At 39.1% G+C, this 14585-nt stretch overlaps 1 protein-coding gene across 4 annotated transcripts in view; it reads left to right on the forward strand.

The window, feature by feature from the left end:
- gnptab (N-acetylglucosamine-1-phosphate transferase subunits alpha and beta) overlaps nucleotides 1-14585 on the forward strand; it is a 28884-nt gene that overhangs the window by 1119 nt on the left and 13180 nt on the right. The window contains exons 1-7 of one of the 4 annotated variants that reach the window (XM_042402661.1): nucleotides 4304-4675; nucleotides 5236-5321; nucleotides 5759-5878; nucleotides 6330-6380; nucleotides 7380-7582; nucleotides 9561-9625; nucleotides 9754-9888. In XM_042402661.1, the coding sequence (XP_042258595.1) occupies nucleotides 4514-4675; nucleotides 5236-5321; nucleotides 5759-5878; nucleotides 6330-6380; nucleotides 7380-7582; nucleotides 9561-9625; nucleotides 9754-9888 (822 nt within the window). In that variant the 5' untranslated portion in view covers nucleotides 4304-4513. Of the gene's footprint in view, nucleotides 1-4303; nucleotides 4676-5235; nucleotides 5322-5758; nucleotides 5879-6329; nucleotides 6381-7379; nucleotides 7583-9560; nucleotides 9626-9753; nucleotides 9889-14585 lie in introns of those variants that run through there. The other 3 variants (XM_042402658.1, XM_042402660.1, XM_042402662.1) reach the window with 3 other exon arrangements.

The raw sequence follows: 14585 nt of genomic DNA on the forward strand, positions 1-14585 counted from the left end.
TCCTCTCCCATTAATCATCTCACGACCTGCCAGATTTATCTGGTGACCCTTTAGAGGGGCCCGACCCCTAAGTTGGGGACCACTGGACTAAACTAGCTAACTGTATATAAAGTAGTTGAAACTATCTCCACCTCCAGCAGCTACAACAATAACATGCTGCTTACACATTAATGCCTCAGTATTAATAATCTACTACATCAAGCTGGTAATACTTCAGTACTTTTACTTAAGTAGGACTTTTAATGCAGGACTTTTACTTGTAATGGAGTATATTTACATTGTCATATTGGCACTTTTACTTAAGTAAATAATCTGAGTACTTCTTCCACCTTTACTTACAAGTAAAAGTCCTGCAGCATCAAAGATTATATTTTTAAAGTGTCTTAGAAGAAGACATTTATGTGTGTTGTAGTGTCACATTATTGAATTATTAGACTATTACTGATTGTTAAATGTATAAAATAAGCAGCATTTTGTAGTTTACTGAAACTTTATTTACTGCTGGGTTATTCAATCAGTAGTAATACATCATATTTTATAAAATAATCATGTGTTATTTGCAAAAGACACATTCATTGTTTTCACATTAACATAGTGGAGTAAAAAGTACAATATTTCCTTCCAGTAAGTGGCATAAAACTGTAATACTCAAGTAAAATACATGTTCCTCTAATTCCATTAAGTACAGCAGTTGAGTAAAAAATACTTCTCACCAGTGTAAAAACTTACTTTACTTTTCCTCCTCATGGTTTATATAATGTTTCTATACTTATAGTGTCTTTACTTACATTAATTTCTGATAACTACATTGTTATAAAACAATACATTGTTATAGATTAAACTACCCAGCAGCTTATAAAGTTAAATTATCTCCATCTTTGATTAATTAATGCATCTATTAATAATCCAAATATTTTATATATACCAATATAACAGTCATGTTGGCTAATTTTCTGCATACTAAGCATGTCTGATACACTTTTCTGTACATAAATAAGCTTTTGAATGCATGCCTTTTACTTTTACTGAAGTACTTTTACATTGTGGTATTGCTGATATACTCAATACTTCTTCCATCACTGCTCTCTGGTGGTGAAGGAGCTGAAGCATGTGAAGGAGGTAGAGTGTTACCAACTTCATATAACTAAACTATGTAGTCAGGCTTCTGCAAACAGTTTCAGCTCTTGAACTTTGTTGGGTATCATCCCAGATTGAGAATATGTGGCCTCTGACTGGGGGTATTGAAGATGGGTTCACCTGGTGACACCGTGTTTAGACATGAGGCAGCTCATCAGTGTTTGGTACCAAAGCAGTTTAGTCTAAATATCGATGATCTGTGCAGGATTAACTTGCTAAGGGCAAAAATAAGATGTGGGCCCCCTTCTTTCCTCCCATTATATTTTGCCCAAAGACCCAGAAACCAACCAAAACACTAGTTTGTGGAATTATGGATTATGCACCATGTCATCATAATGACCGAAACAATGACAGAGACTCAAGATTAGGTAAAGAAGCAGACCTATCATGCTTTAGTGGTGCACATCTCCAAACAAATTTGCAAATTTTCACTTTACCCAGTTTATAATCCAGACTTGGATCTCTTGCAGCATGTTTTGGATACTTGGGTAAACGTGCATTTCTGGAGCTGGGGTGCATCAAAAGGCCACATGATGTTGAGGATGAACCTGGAACATCTGGTGGAGGCTTATGTCCAGAAGTCTTTCAGCTTTTGAAGAAGCTTTTCTGCATTCTGAGGGAGGCTGAGTCCTCAAGTAGAGCCATTTCAATGTGACTATTTGAAGCTTGCCAGTGCCTTACTTGGCGGCAACTTTAAGAAACTGTTGGTTGAAAAGGTCTTTTCTTAGGCTCAGTATGCCTGGTGGACTCTTGAATCAGCAGAGAACTACTGGCATAGTAAAAAAAAAAAAAATACAGCGGCCTCCCTGGTATCAGAAGAGGAAATGGAGAAATTCTGGCAAACTGTCAGACAACCCAGAATGGAGACACTTATTGTAAACCTTAAGGAGCAAAAAGAGGTCAAATGTGGCTGTCAGTCTCCTCTTTGATACTCTTACAAGCCTATTTGTACCCTTTTTTCTCAATTCTAATAAAGCCAAGACGCCATCCTTAAGCAGAGACTCACATTTATATGCAACCACCTGATATCCCATGACCGAAGTCCTGTATGTAGGTCACATGATGACGCTGAGCATGTTTTCAAACAAAGCTAATGTAAGTAGTTTCTTGTCCTTTCTGTTGATCATGCACAAAGTTAAAGACCAATATTTCTGCTTTTTTGCTGCCACAAAAATACCTTTGGTAAAGAGCACATTTGGTTTTGTTGTCAAAAAGTTGTTTAATATTTCAGGTGTTGATAGGACTTACATACAGACATACATACAAGGACACATTGATGAATTATGAGATGACGGGTCCTTGGGTGAAGACACTTTAAAGGGCCCTAATCTCTTACTCAAAGATTGAGCTCAAATAACACTGTAACATCTGCCAATTAAATAATTAAATAAATAAACACGATGGTGGCACTATATTATATATACATAAAATTCTGCCCTGACCCAGCTGTCCTGACCTGATCCACCCCAGCGGCTTTTTGTCCTCAGAGTCCAACCAGAGACGCCCTCCAAGAGCATTGTAGCTCTACCCTCTATACCTGTCACACAGAAAACCCACCGACACACACACACACACACACACACACACACACACACACACACACACACACACACACACACACATACCTACATAAACACATGCGTACTACAATAAGAAAATCTGAGCCATGCCTTTTTTTCTTTCTTTCTTTTCATTTGTTTCCATTTGTTTGAGTCTAGTTCCCCTCTTGTCTTGTGCTTGTTGTTTTCATGTTTTTCACTTGTGTTGCACTATAAACTGATAAAATTTTAAATATATATATACATATAAACAAAGGGTTAATACTCCTGTCAGTGCCCCTGTCCAAGTCTCTGGCAAAAGAACTGGAGTTGGTCGCCTAGTGCGTGTTTGTGTGAATTGGTCAAATGCAGAGGATCAGTTTCCCCATGTGGATCAATAAAGTACTTTAAAAAAAAAAAAGTGAACCTCATGGTGGTGCTAGAGGTAAAGTCAGGGGATCACTATAGTCAGTAGGATGCTTCCACTGGAGAACATGAATGTGTGTACAAAATGTCACGTCAATCCACTTTATAGTTTCTCAGATCTTCCAGTCTGTATTCTGTATCAGAAAGTTGGGTGGCGTTCGTTGGCAGTGAGAAGAGAACAGCACTGCGCTCTATTTTTATACGAAGCTCTCCTTGGCAAACATCCTGGGTACCTTACATGTCTATGCTAATAGTTCAATTTCACACTGCGCTAGGTCCCAAGACTATTTGCTCCTAGAAAATCAACATGTTTGCTCTGAGACTGGGAAACTGGCTTTTAAATGTTACGCTCCACACAAGTGGAACAACTTGCAGAAGATAGTAAAATTAGACAAGCTAATTCCTTTTAATCATTTAAATCACTTTTAGCTGACACAGGGCAGTTCAAATGCATGTGTTTTAACTGAGCTTTAACTTTTATGGGCATATATTGCTTTTTATTGCCTTAATATGGTTTCATATCATGTGTTTTATTGCTTTTGTTGTTTCTTATGTATTATACTGCTTATTGCTTACCTGTTCATATTTTCTTTTTTATTTTCAGATTATGATTATTGTTTCTTATATTTTATATTTGTATTGTAATGAGGGCGTCCTTGTAAAAGAGAGCTTGCTGTCAATGGCCTACCTGTCTAAAAAAATGTTTGCATGAATGAATGAAATGAAATGACCAAAGTGGTGGACCAACATTATGAGAAGATTGTATTTATTTATCGGGACAGTGTACAGTTTTTAACATAAATGATGCATATGCAGTCCCTTACAATTACAACGTATATCAGCACAATAACAAACAGTACAAAGCAAAAAACACACAGAACACATTATACAAAATACAAAGCTACACACAATAGCACATCACATACACACACAATGTCAACTAGAAATTAATAATGTAAACTTGTCAAATTAAAAGAAAGATTATTTGCTTTAATGAAAAGACCATAGATGAAATTTAGATTCAGTGGTTACTGCCGCCCATATAGCCGTGAAAAAGAAATATTGTGCAATGAATAATAATAATACATATCATAAAATAATATAAAAATGAAATTACAGGTCTCACTGAGTTGATAAAAGGGTCAGAGTGATCCAAATGTGGCACCATCCATGGCGGGGGGCGTGAACGCATCACAGCCTCCTCGCCGCCAGAGGGCGACAACGAGCTCACGTCACCGAGTCTACGTCACCGCGGCCGAGGAAGCGTGAAATGTATGGTCGATGGTTGTCATGTGTCATGCAGTGTCGCTGGCGGGTCAGCTGACAGATCCTGGTCGCCTGTGATGTTTACTTTCTTTGTTTTAGTGCGTTAACCTGCGTTATTTTTTCGCGTTTTGTTTTTTTTTGAATGAATGCAGCGCTATGCTTCGCCGAGGAGAGCCATGGTAGTCGTCAACTCGGTGCTGAAGCTGTTACAGAGGCAGACGTACACCTGTCTGTCCCACAGATATGGACTCTACCTCTGCTTTGGAGGGCTCGTCCTCATGATAGTTTCTGCTTTCCAGTTTGGAGAGGTGAGACACTTCTGTTTTTTTCCTCTCAACTTAACAGTCACACGCAACTTGCTCCGGGTTAAGCCACGTTTTTTCTTGCATCGAGACTCACCAGATTGCACTAAAAAAAATCGACTTTTTAAAACAACTTCGCTTATCAATACCTCTGTGTCCGCTGTAAATCTCTGATTGGCACAAATGACTAATCTATAGCGTCTTCTGGCAAATTCGGCACAGTCATGAATCACTTAAGTGCATTTTATTTAAATTAAAATCTTCGAATTCCTGTTAATATACTTAATTCTCGTGGCTTGCTTACTTGCAGCCCTCCACGTTGTAAGTTAATCCTTTTTCTGGAGGAAGATTTGTTATTATTTGTTATATTCTATTTGGATATTTGTTCAATTGAAGAGTAGCTCCTAAAGACTAACCAAAAGTCTTAAAATCATCAAGGTACAGTATGCACATGTGAAGATGGACAAGGGAACTGCCATGTTTTGAATGTAGTCTGGCCTGTAGGTTGTGAGTGATATTTGGGCCATGTGTCCCAGGTGATTGTATCATATCTTCTCTCCATACAGGTGGTGGTGGAGTGGAGTCGGGACCAGTATCATGTGCTGTTTGACTCCTACAGAGACAACGTTGGTGGGAAATCATTCCAAAGCAGGTGAGAAGAAGACAAATGTCCTAAAGGATGATGTCTTGGACCTCCAGCAACTATATTTTTATTGCTTCACCTACAGTAGCATGCAAAATTTTCTTGGTTGGGGTTCAGAAGGGGAAAAAATGTCATCATATTCACAGATATTAATGTGAAAAAGGTATGCAAACTCCTATTCCACCCTGCAAAAAACCTCCTTCATTCCACACAAGACTGCGTGTACCCTTCCCTTGAGAGAAATCTGAAAGAGCTGGACAAGGTGTAACCATGCATGAACAAAAACTAATTCAGACTCGCCAGTCTTTTCTATTCACATTCACCAGAGAAGGAAAGTGTGCGCCGGGGGGTGGGGGGGTGTTAGGGTGGGTAGCCGAAACGGGGTCACAGGCGTTGCAGTTTGATGACTGTCTGAGTGATATGAGTGTTTTCTCTCTCTCTTGCAGGCTCTGTCTGCCCATGCCTATTGATGTGGTGTACACATGGGTGAACGGCACAGACATGGCTCTGCTGAAGGAGCTGAAGGCAGTCAAAGAGCAACTGGAGGAGGAACAAAAAGCTCTGAGGTAGCTGTGGCTCCACAGTCTGCGTGTTATTGTCGGGGTGCAGTGGTGCTCTATGGTTAGGTAGAATTAGTGTAGGCTGTAACACGCACCTAAAAATAAGCCTTTTATTTTGCTGCAGAAAACTGGCCACAGAGTGCAAACACACTCAAGTGACTGCAGCTAGAATTAGCATACAGGCTTTAGCTGAAGCATTATCACTCTCACAGTGATTGGTTTGTTTAGACAGAGGAAGAAGGAATCATTGCATAACAGTAACACTTATTATGAGATGAAAGCTGTGTTGTTATAATCTCTGAACTCTCTCAGCTGTTAGCATGGCCAAAAATAAAGAAAAAAGTGCAGATATTCTGTTTTTTGACATCGACTGACCTCATGTAAACATTGTAGTGCTGTTATTGTAGTTAATATATGATTAAAAAACAATAGAAATTCACTGGTTTGTTGCACACAGGGAGCGCCTGGGGAAAAATGCGAGTGAGACAACTGAAGTGCCAAAAGACAGGTGAGTGTGATGGTCACTAAATTAGATGGATAAAACCCTCTAATCCTAATTTTATATTGTAATAGTTATACAGTATATATATTTAGTGAAGCAGTTAATATTAAGAATAAAATAAACACATTAAATGTCTGTTTTTTTTTGCAAATCCAGCAAATAAAATACCCAACGAATCAAAAAAGCGCATGCAAATCTAACACTGAAATAAATATTTCCTGCTGAGTGATTTGCATTTTTACCCATTAACTCAACCAGAGATTACAAAGGGATGTATAAACTGCAATAAAAATTTCAACACGTTGACTAATTTATAGGGTTTCACAGTGGACTGTCATTATCACATTGCCCAACCCTTGTACTTGAGTGTAGCCTCTAACTGCAAGTACGTCCTCAAACTGTTGAAACCCAGAGAACTAACAGTTAAAGTCACAATGAAAAAGCATCGTGAGAGGACGTTGGTTACTGATTTTGATGTTGAAACCGGATGTTGGGGTGGGTTATATGACACGAAGGCATCATTCAGAAGTGTAGGACATCAGTCATGGATTTGTTTTCCAGAAAGTAAAGGCACTAGGATATTAAGACATGATACAATCTGAATCTAATACAATTGTAAAAGAAATGCATGTTGTGGCCTGAAAAGAAATCTTACATTTCCTTCTGGCTTTACTGATTAAAAAATTGCTGACAGTAGAGCTCAGGCAGCATGTTTAACCACAGCGCAGATTAGACTTCAGGGGTGATATTTCCTGTGTGTTCACCACCAAAATGTTGACAAAGGGGCCCCTTACTCATCGTCTCCCTCCTCCTTTTTGTTAAGATTAAAAACCCATCTGAGCAGAGGTGATTGGTGCAACATTTTCCGCAAAAGGAAACTGTTTGCTGAATGTGTGAACTTGACTAATATCATTCCTATGTTTAAGTATTTAGTGCAAAACCACAAAGTTAGAGGACATGGCCGTTTGAGTGTTTTTTTGTTTTTTTTTTTGTTGTTGTTGTCAGTGTGAAGCCAGAATGCCTGCTGTCCCACTGCATCATAGCGCCCATGCTGGCCCTGGATCCCGCTCTGCCGGCCAACGTTACAATCAAAGAGCTGCCGTCGCTCTCTCCCTCATTCTCCGCGGCCAAGGAGCTGCTGCTGATGAACAGACCCTTCCACCCGTCCACCACCGTGTCCGTGGTCGTCTTCCATTCGCAGGCCGACGGTAAAGCCGCACAAAAGAACGCAGAGAGTTTGTGTTAAATCATCAGACTGGATCAAAGCGTTTCCGGCAACAATCAGAGATATAATTTGGCAGGAAAAGGATGCTCCAAAAAAACCAAAAAAAACAAACAACGATTCCAAGCAGAGAGATGGAAGAGATTCTGCTTGGAAAGCAATAAAAATCATGAGGAGTGTGATCTGAACCCAGCAGGCAGATTATCACCGAGACATGAAACATTATTTACAGTGCAAAAGATGGTATTTGAACTATGATGAATAAGTAACCAGAATAGGAGGGTGTGGCAGCGGTGGGGGAGAAATCTGCATCACCAGTAACAGTAGCAGCATTAATGATTAGTAGAGTGAAAACGTGAGTGCGGGTTGGACGACGAAACACAATTAAAACAGCCACTTTAAATCCCTAAAGCAGCTTAATATTTCTGCTTCATCAGTGTGCAAAGTGTCGAACGTGACAAAAATAATTAACCATTCAAAGCACCTTCAGTTGTTTTCAAGGAACCAGCAAAGTGGACTGACAGCACAGCCGCAGTGCAACACTGTGGTTTTTCAAGAAACGTCACTTGGGTTTATGTTCCTGTACAAACCAGCGGTGTACTGCAATATCAGCAGAGTAGGAAAATAACCCACGTATGCGAGCTGTCAGAACATAATAACAGCCTTGTTGTTGACTTGTTTGCATATTATTTTTACTATTATTATCTTAAGCCATCTGGTGTTGATGGTTTGCATGACTTCAGTATTGCAAGTGAACTAATTTGATGGTTCTTTTCTGTCTCCTCTGAGGCTCGTTATCTTAAAATATTCCCAATCCTGTGGCGTTGAACTATATTTAAAGTCACCCTCCAGTCAGATGTTTTACTTCTTGTTCCTCCAGTTTGATGTTTGAGCTTCACCGTGCAGAATGATGTATGTGTTGAGTTTCACTTTCCGTGTGAGGCAGCTGGATTCGCAAGGTCACGCAAGAAACTGTCTCGTCAGGCTTCTAGTTATGCGCCTGTAGCCGAACCAACGGTGGCGACATCAAGAAGTTAGTCCATGATAGACAGACGGTTCAACCAATCACCTGCCAAGTATTTATTTGAAAGTGTTTTCCAAACAGTTTCCAAGGACGCTTTCTCAGATGGTTCTGTGTAACAAAACCATCTGGCGCGTCAGGTTAGAGTTTCACATCAGAAGGCTGTTTTCACATTTATCTGCTGAAAGTGGAACGTTTCTCTCTGTCTTAAGACATGTACCTACAAGCATGATTTGTGACATCACACCCAGTTTGGAGCACATGGTGGTCCGGTATGCAACTTACACAAGAATGTAATGTGGAAACTTGCAGCCTTTAGTACACAAACACTGAGAATGGACTTCTCAGGGAAGTAGGAGACATTTGTGTCCGGCAGTTAAACTTCTGATATGAAAAATACTTCATATTCATAGATTCTGGATTTTTTTTTAATGAGGGAGAAGGGGTAGACGTCATTTTAAGGATTATTTAACATTTACAGTAACTGAACTTTTTTTTTGGTGGGGAAAAAACGTGTCGAACACAATTTATTTTTCTTCATACGTCCTAAAACATTTTCTAGAGGGGATCTGTAAGCAGGCAAGTTGACCAAGAGCACATTTTTATTTGCAGAGGGGATGTTGGGGAATTAGAAAAGTATTCACATCTGTAGTTGTTCACAACTGGGAGTTGCTTGTCTGCTGCAACACTTACTTGTTCAGCATCTTGCCCAGGAACAGTGTGATGTTAGCTGTTGACAAAGTATCATTCATTCATTGTAGTCCACTCACATTTTCCATTCAGCCTGTTTAATGACATCAGAAAGTCTGCGTTCACAAGTGTTAAACCTTTAAGGTTCACTCTATACTGCTGCTTTATGTACATGTTGGAACGTGTCAAAAATGAAACATCTACATGCATAAAAACATATTAAAAAAAATGCTTTATGAATTGATTTTTACAGCTGAAAAAGCCTATACAGATGTGTCCAGAGAAGACCAGAAATTCACAGTGTCCAGATGTTACTTGGTGAGTTTATAACTGTCACGTTAACCCTTCAGTGCACATTATACTCAATCAATAAATGAATCATGAAAGACAGAGACCGTGGTGTTTAAACATCAGGTGTTAATTGTACTTGTTTGTTTGCTTTCCAGACGACAGATAAAGAGGCTCCAGGTCTGATCCGCATGCAGGCGCTGGCCTATCTGAGCGGCTTCCCGGCATCCTTCAAGGAGACGGAGCAGCTGAGAGTCAAACTGCCTTCTGTCATAACCAATAAGATCAAACAGGTAAACTTTTTTTTTTTATTATTATTCTTTTTTCAGCAATAAGAATCAAGTTCAAAGCTTGTATTTTTGCTTAAATTGTCACTGGTGAGAATAAACCTTTAACCACTGTGATGCTGAAGAGATTTGTTGTTAATTAGAGGAACTATTTTTCATTCATTGTAAATTTTAGCATTAAGTATGTGTGAAAAGGTTGCACCTCTTCCTTTTCACATAGATCTATTTCCCAACTGGTATGTTTTTTTTGCGTCTTAACGTTTCTGTTAATATGTTAATTTATCAGCCACATTACACAGATAACAGAATACAGGTTTCAGTTGACTAGTTTGTTTTTTTTGTGATGTGGTTTTTTGTTTTGTTTTTTTTCATTTTTTTTGTGGTGGTAGGCAGATCTTATCAGTGATAGTGACAGCAGGTGTGCATCATTAGGGGCTCTAAGCAGTCAGTCAGAAAGCTCTGTTAAGTTGAGATAGGAAGGATAAAACTGTTCTGTGTAGTTTGGTGCATTCATGGCTGTGCATAGAAAACCATGATTGTCCGCAGAAATAGAAATTCTACATCAGTGTTGCTCTATATGCTTTGAAAGCTTCGTATCAGTGTAGCTCTTTGATAACAAACATCACATGTTTTGCACTTTCTCCTGCCTCTGCAACATCCCTTTTAAAGATTTCCAGTGCCAAACAACATCTTCTGCCCTTTATATGAGGTGGAGACACTACGATGTGTCGGTTCTTGCACCGAATCTCGTGGGTTCGTTAAAATCGCCGAGGTTCATCCGTTGTGTCTGTGGCAAACTTTTACTTGAAAGCCGTTTTTGGCTCTTATATTTTACATCAAATGCAACTTAGGAATATACTAAAATGTATAAAAAAAGTCATTGATTGATTGATGAATAATATCAGTGAAAGATCTCTTTTGATGCATTTTTTTTCCTAAAGTTAATCTTGGAAAATGTTAAAAATTAGTTTTTATCAAGTGTCTGATAAAGGCTGTGTTTTAAGTTGTTTTTAAAACAGCAGGTGGCAGAGTTGCACACATAATAAATATAAACACTCAACTCTTTTAGCTTTGTTTTATTAATTGTTACTTACTTGATGCAGACAATAAGTATTATTATTTCCTCAAGGTTTAATATGACGATGTCATCACACATCACAGCAACGACATAAACGGCAGCTTTAACATAACTGACTTGGCCACAAGATGTCACCCTCAGAGCGTCCTAACACACAGTGCTGATGGATGTGGCTACATCATTATTACTACAGGACATACAGCAGGGTCCAAAAGTCTGAAACCACTTTCCCATTCACTGGAATAGGAAAGTGGTCCCTACTGTATACTGGATATATTTGTGTGTTCACAAATTAAGGTTTTGATCTTTTTATATATCATAGGATTGTAATCTAAGAAAGTCACACAAGTCAGCTCCTCCTTGGAGCGGAGGTTGCTCCGTCCTGCTAAATAAGGGCTTTTTCTATTTTAAACAGTTATGTTGTGATGTGGATAAAGGGGCCCTTGTTTAGCTCGGCGGCTGACGGTCGGCCTATCTAATAATTTTCTCTAATCAGAACTCTTTATATTTTGAGAGGGAGGAATGCCACTAACGAGTGCGGATTACTATGAAATAATCAAAGAAAACAAAGCTGTGCAGCCTGGAGCTGCGTCACCCCGTCACACCACCAGACACACAGGAAGGGCCGGGCATGAGTCAACCGTCTGTCCCGTCTGATAATACACTCACATGGCCGATTAGAAGAAAGGGGAGATGATTTAGATCTTTAGGGCTTTTGTAACAGCCTGCAAAACAGAGGTGTTGCACAAAAGGTTTACAGTATCTGTGGCTCCTTAAGGGCCTTAAAAACCCTTAAAAAACTGAAGCCAATATTTTTATAACATAATATAACAATGATTTTTTTTTATATAAATATAAATGCAGTGATTCATAGCAGACATTTTAACTTGTCAGATACAGTTGTAACTAATAACATCATTGGCTGTTGCACTGAATTGCAATGATTGCTGAGACTGAGCCATCGTTAATGTCATTAGTAACACCTGTGCTCTTACTGCTTTTATAAGTCGAGCTGTCTGTCTGCTGTAAAAAAAAAAAAAAAAAAAAAAAGGTCCATGACCCTGATTTATATGAGAACTATAAAGAAGTGAGAGTGATCTGATGCTAGAAAAAGTTATTAAGATGTCAATTAGCAAAACAGCCTGTAAAATATAAGATGATGTTATGACGAGGAAGGAAAGAGAAGCCGATGACGCTCATGAAGTGAACATGTCGGTCAAATCCAACAAGTTAATTTTCTTTTCTCTTCTGCAAACCAGAAACTAGTGAGAGAGGTTTATGAAAAGAAACATGCACTTTGTGTTTTTGATATTTTGATATTCGTTATATTGTTGTTATTTGTTTCCCAAGTAAAAAAAAAAAAAGCAGTTGATATAAATGCAACCAATTTATGACTCAGGGGGTGTGAATTTTTTCCATCTTGTAAAAGAGGGTATGACAGATAAGAGTGTGGGAACCACTGATATCGCATGTGATTATCAAAACAGATATGGGAAAAAGTAAATATATGAGAATAAATGAAAGTAAAAAAATCATAAAAAGCAAAAAATAGACAATTCAGAGGAAACGGCAAAATTAGTTAAAAATAACTGAATAAATGAAAAAATTTTTATCGGTTAAAAGTTTGTCCTTACATGATGTTTGTCAGTTCAGGACTATATTAGTCACTGTAGTCTTTGTATATTAAAATGGATACAGTCCATGTTTGGCAAATCCTCAGTGGTGTTATTTTTCCTGGATTTATAAATAAACCCTCCTTAGGTTAAGCAAGGAGATAAATAAATAAATACATACATTTATCCATATAACTGCTGTCTTATTAGAGTCAGTTTTGTGGGTTTTCCCAGAACACAGCAAGCTTTTTTTTTCTGTTTTGCAAGCAGAAAACACAGCACTTTTTTTTTTTCTCTTTCATACACAAAGAAACATACCCAGCAAAATCATAACCAACAATACGTGAAATACAACATATCACCTTCTTCCAAAAAGCTTCGGTACACTTTCTACCAAGACATGAAGATGACCTCAGGCATGATTGACATGCTAATTACTCTTTTAACTTCTCCTTCCTGCCTTGAAGATCTGTCATCTTTTCCTTTTCTCTTGTATTTACCTTCATTATTAACACTAGACTGCACATACTGTATATAATAGTTACAAATTTAACTGTTTGTGAGCAGAAGCGGGTGAAGAAGCAGCTACTATGAACCTCAGTAGAGTCCAAATCACCGTATGTGATGATATGTAGGTTAACAATGCTTGACCTACATGTCATCATCGAGCCCAGTTGTCCCATCATTCCCTGCATTTGCGCCCAGGTTTCGCCGCGGTGTAGCATGGTCGGTCATGTGATAATAACCGGCGGTATTCGGGGCTGTAACCTAAGCTGGCATTGCGGGGGTTAACATTAGAACAACTGTTTGGAGTGGCGCGGCGCCAGCCAGCACGCTGAAAAAGGTCATCAGGCTTTTACTGACCTTCCCTGCACTCTTGGACACACCCTGTCATCTCACATGGTTATTTACACCCGGTCTTACCTGTTCCGCGTCCTCAGGCGATGGAGTCATAAGTTTTGATATTTTATAAGGGGAGCAGGCTGGAAGAGGTGTCGGGAGTAGAGATGATACACGGACATATGAAGCTCCAGCTGAGAGCCAACGAACCAGGATGGAAAGTGTGTGTGTTTGGCGTTTAGGGGGGCCGCGCATATTCTCGGTACGTGGGCCAAAAAACGGCGCACAGGTTGGATTTCAAGGTGTTTCCCGGTGCGGCCGGGCCGATTCTGTGAAAGAGGGATGATGTGCATAGCGCGGAGGGAGAGGTTCAGCAGTGAGAGGCGGTCTGTATTTATAGCTGGTGTTAGACCGAGCGCTATGGTGATGAAAGCTGCCCCACAACCCCTATCATCTGCCCCGTGCTGTCGCCCGTCCGGTCCTGGCCCCCACTCATGTGTTTGTGTACAAGCCTGCTGATGTGTTTATATTATAGCATATATTTTTATGTGTTCGAGAGGCCCGTGAGTTTCCGTGCGATGTCTCGTCTCCGCCATGAAGCAAGATCCCGAAGTTTCGTCATGTATCGCACACATATCACTTATGCAACATGTGCAGGGTGTCATAAGACTCTTAAGACTGTGTTAATAAAAGCTTGTGAGCAACAGATTAAGAGTAAAAATAAGAATTAGAAAAAGGATAATGTCAATAATGTCACAGTTGTGAGGCAAACCGTACAATAAACCTTTTCTACACGCCTGATTGCAAATATGCAAATATGCAGGGCGCTGGCTACCTCGTTGTGTTGACATAATAAAATGAGCTGTAGTGCATTCAAGATTATCATCTGAGCTGCCGATTATATTCTTGATTACTAGATTCATTGTTTATTTTACAAAATGTCATAAAAAATAGTGAAAAATGTCATCAGACTATCTCAGAGCCCGAGATGATCTTCAAATAGCAAAGACATTCAATTTACTGTTGTGTAAAACAAAGAGAAGCAGCAAACCTCCACATTTTTTTGCATTTTTGCCTGAAAAATCGTTATTGTTATTATAATTGTTGCCCTGTTGATTTGATTAATGGATTATTTCAGCTCTGGATGATAACGTTCACTCGAGTAGGGAAGA

This window comes from Thunnus maccoyii, chromosome 23 (genome assembly GCF_910596095.1).
Source record: "Thunnus maccoyii chromosome 23, fThuMac1.1, whole genome shotgun sequence".
Lineage (NCBI taxonomy): Eukaryota > Metazoa > Chordata > Actinopteri > Scombriformes > Scombridae > Thunnus > Thunnus maccoyii.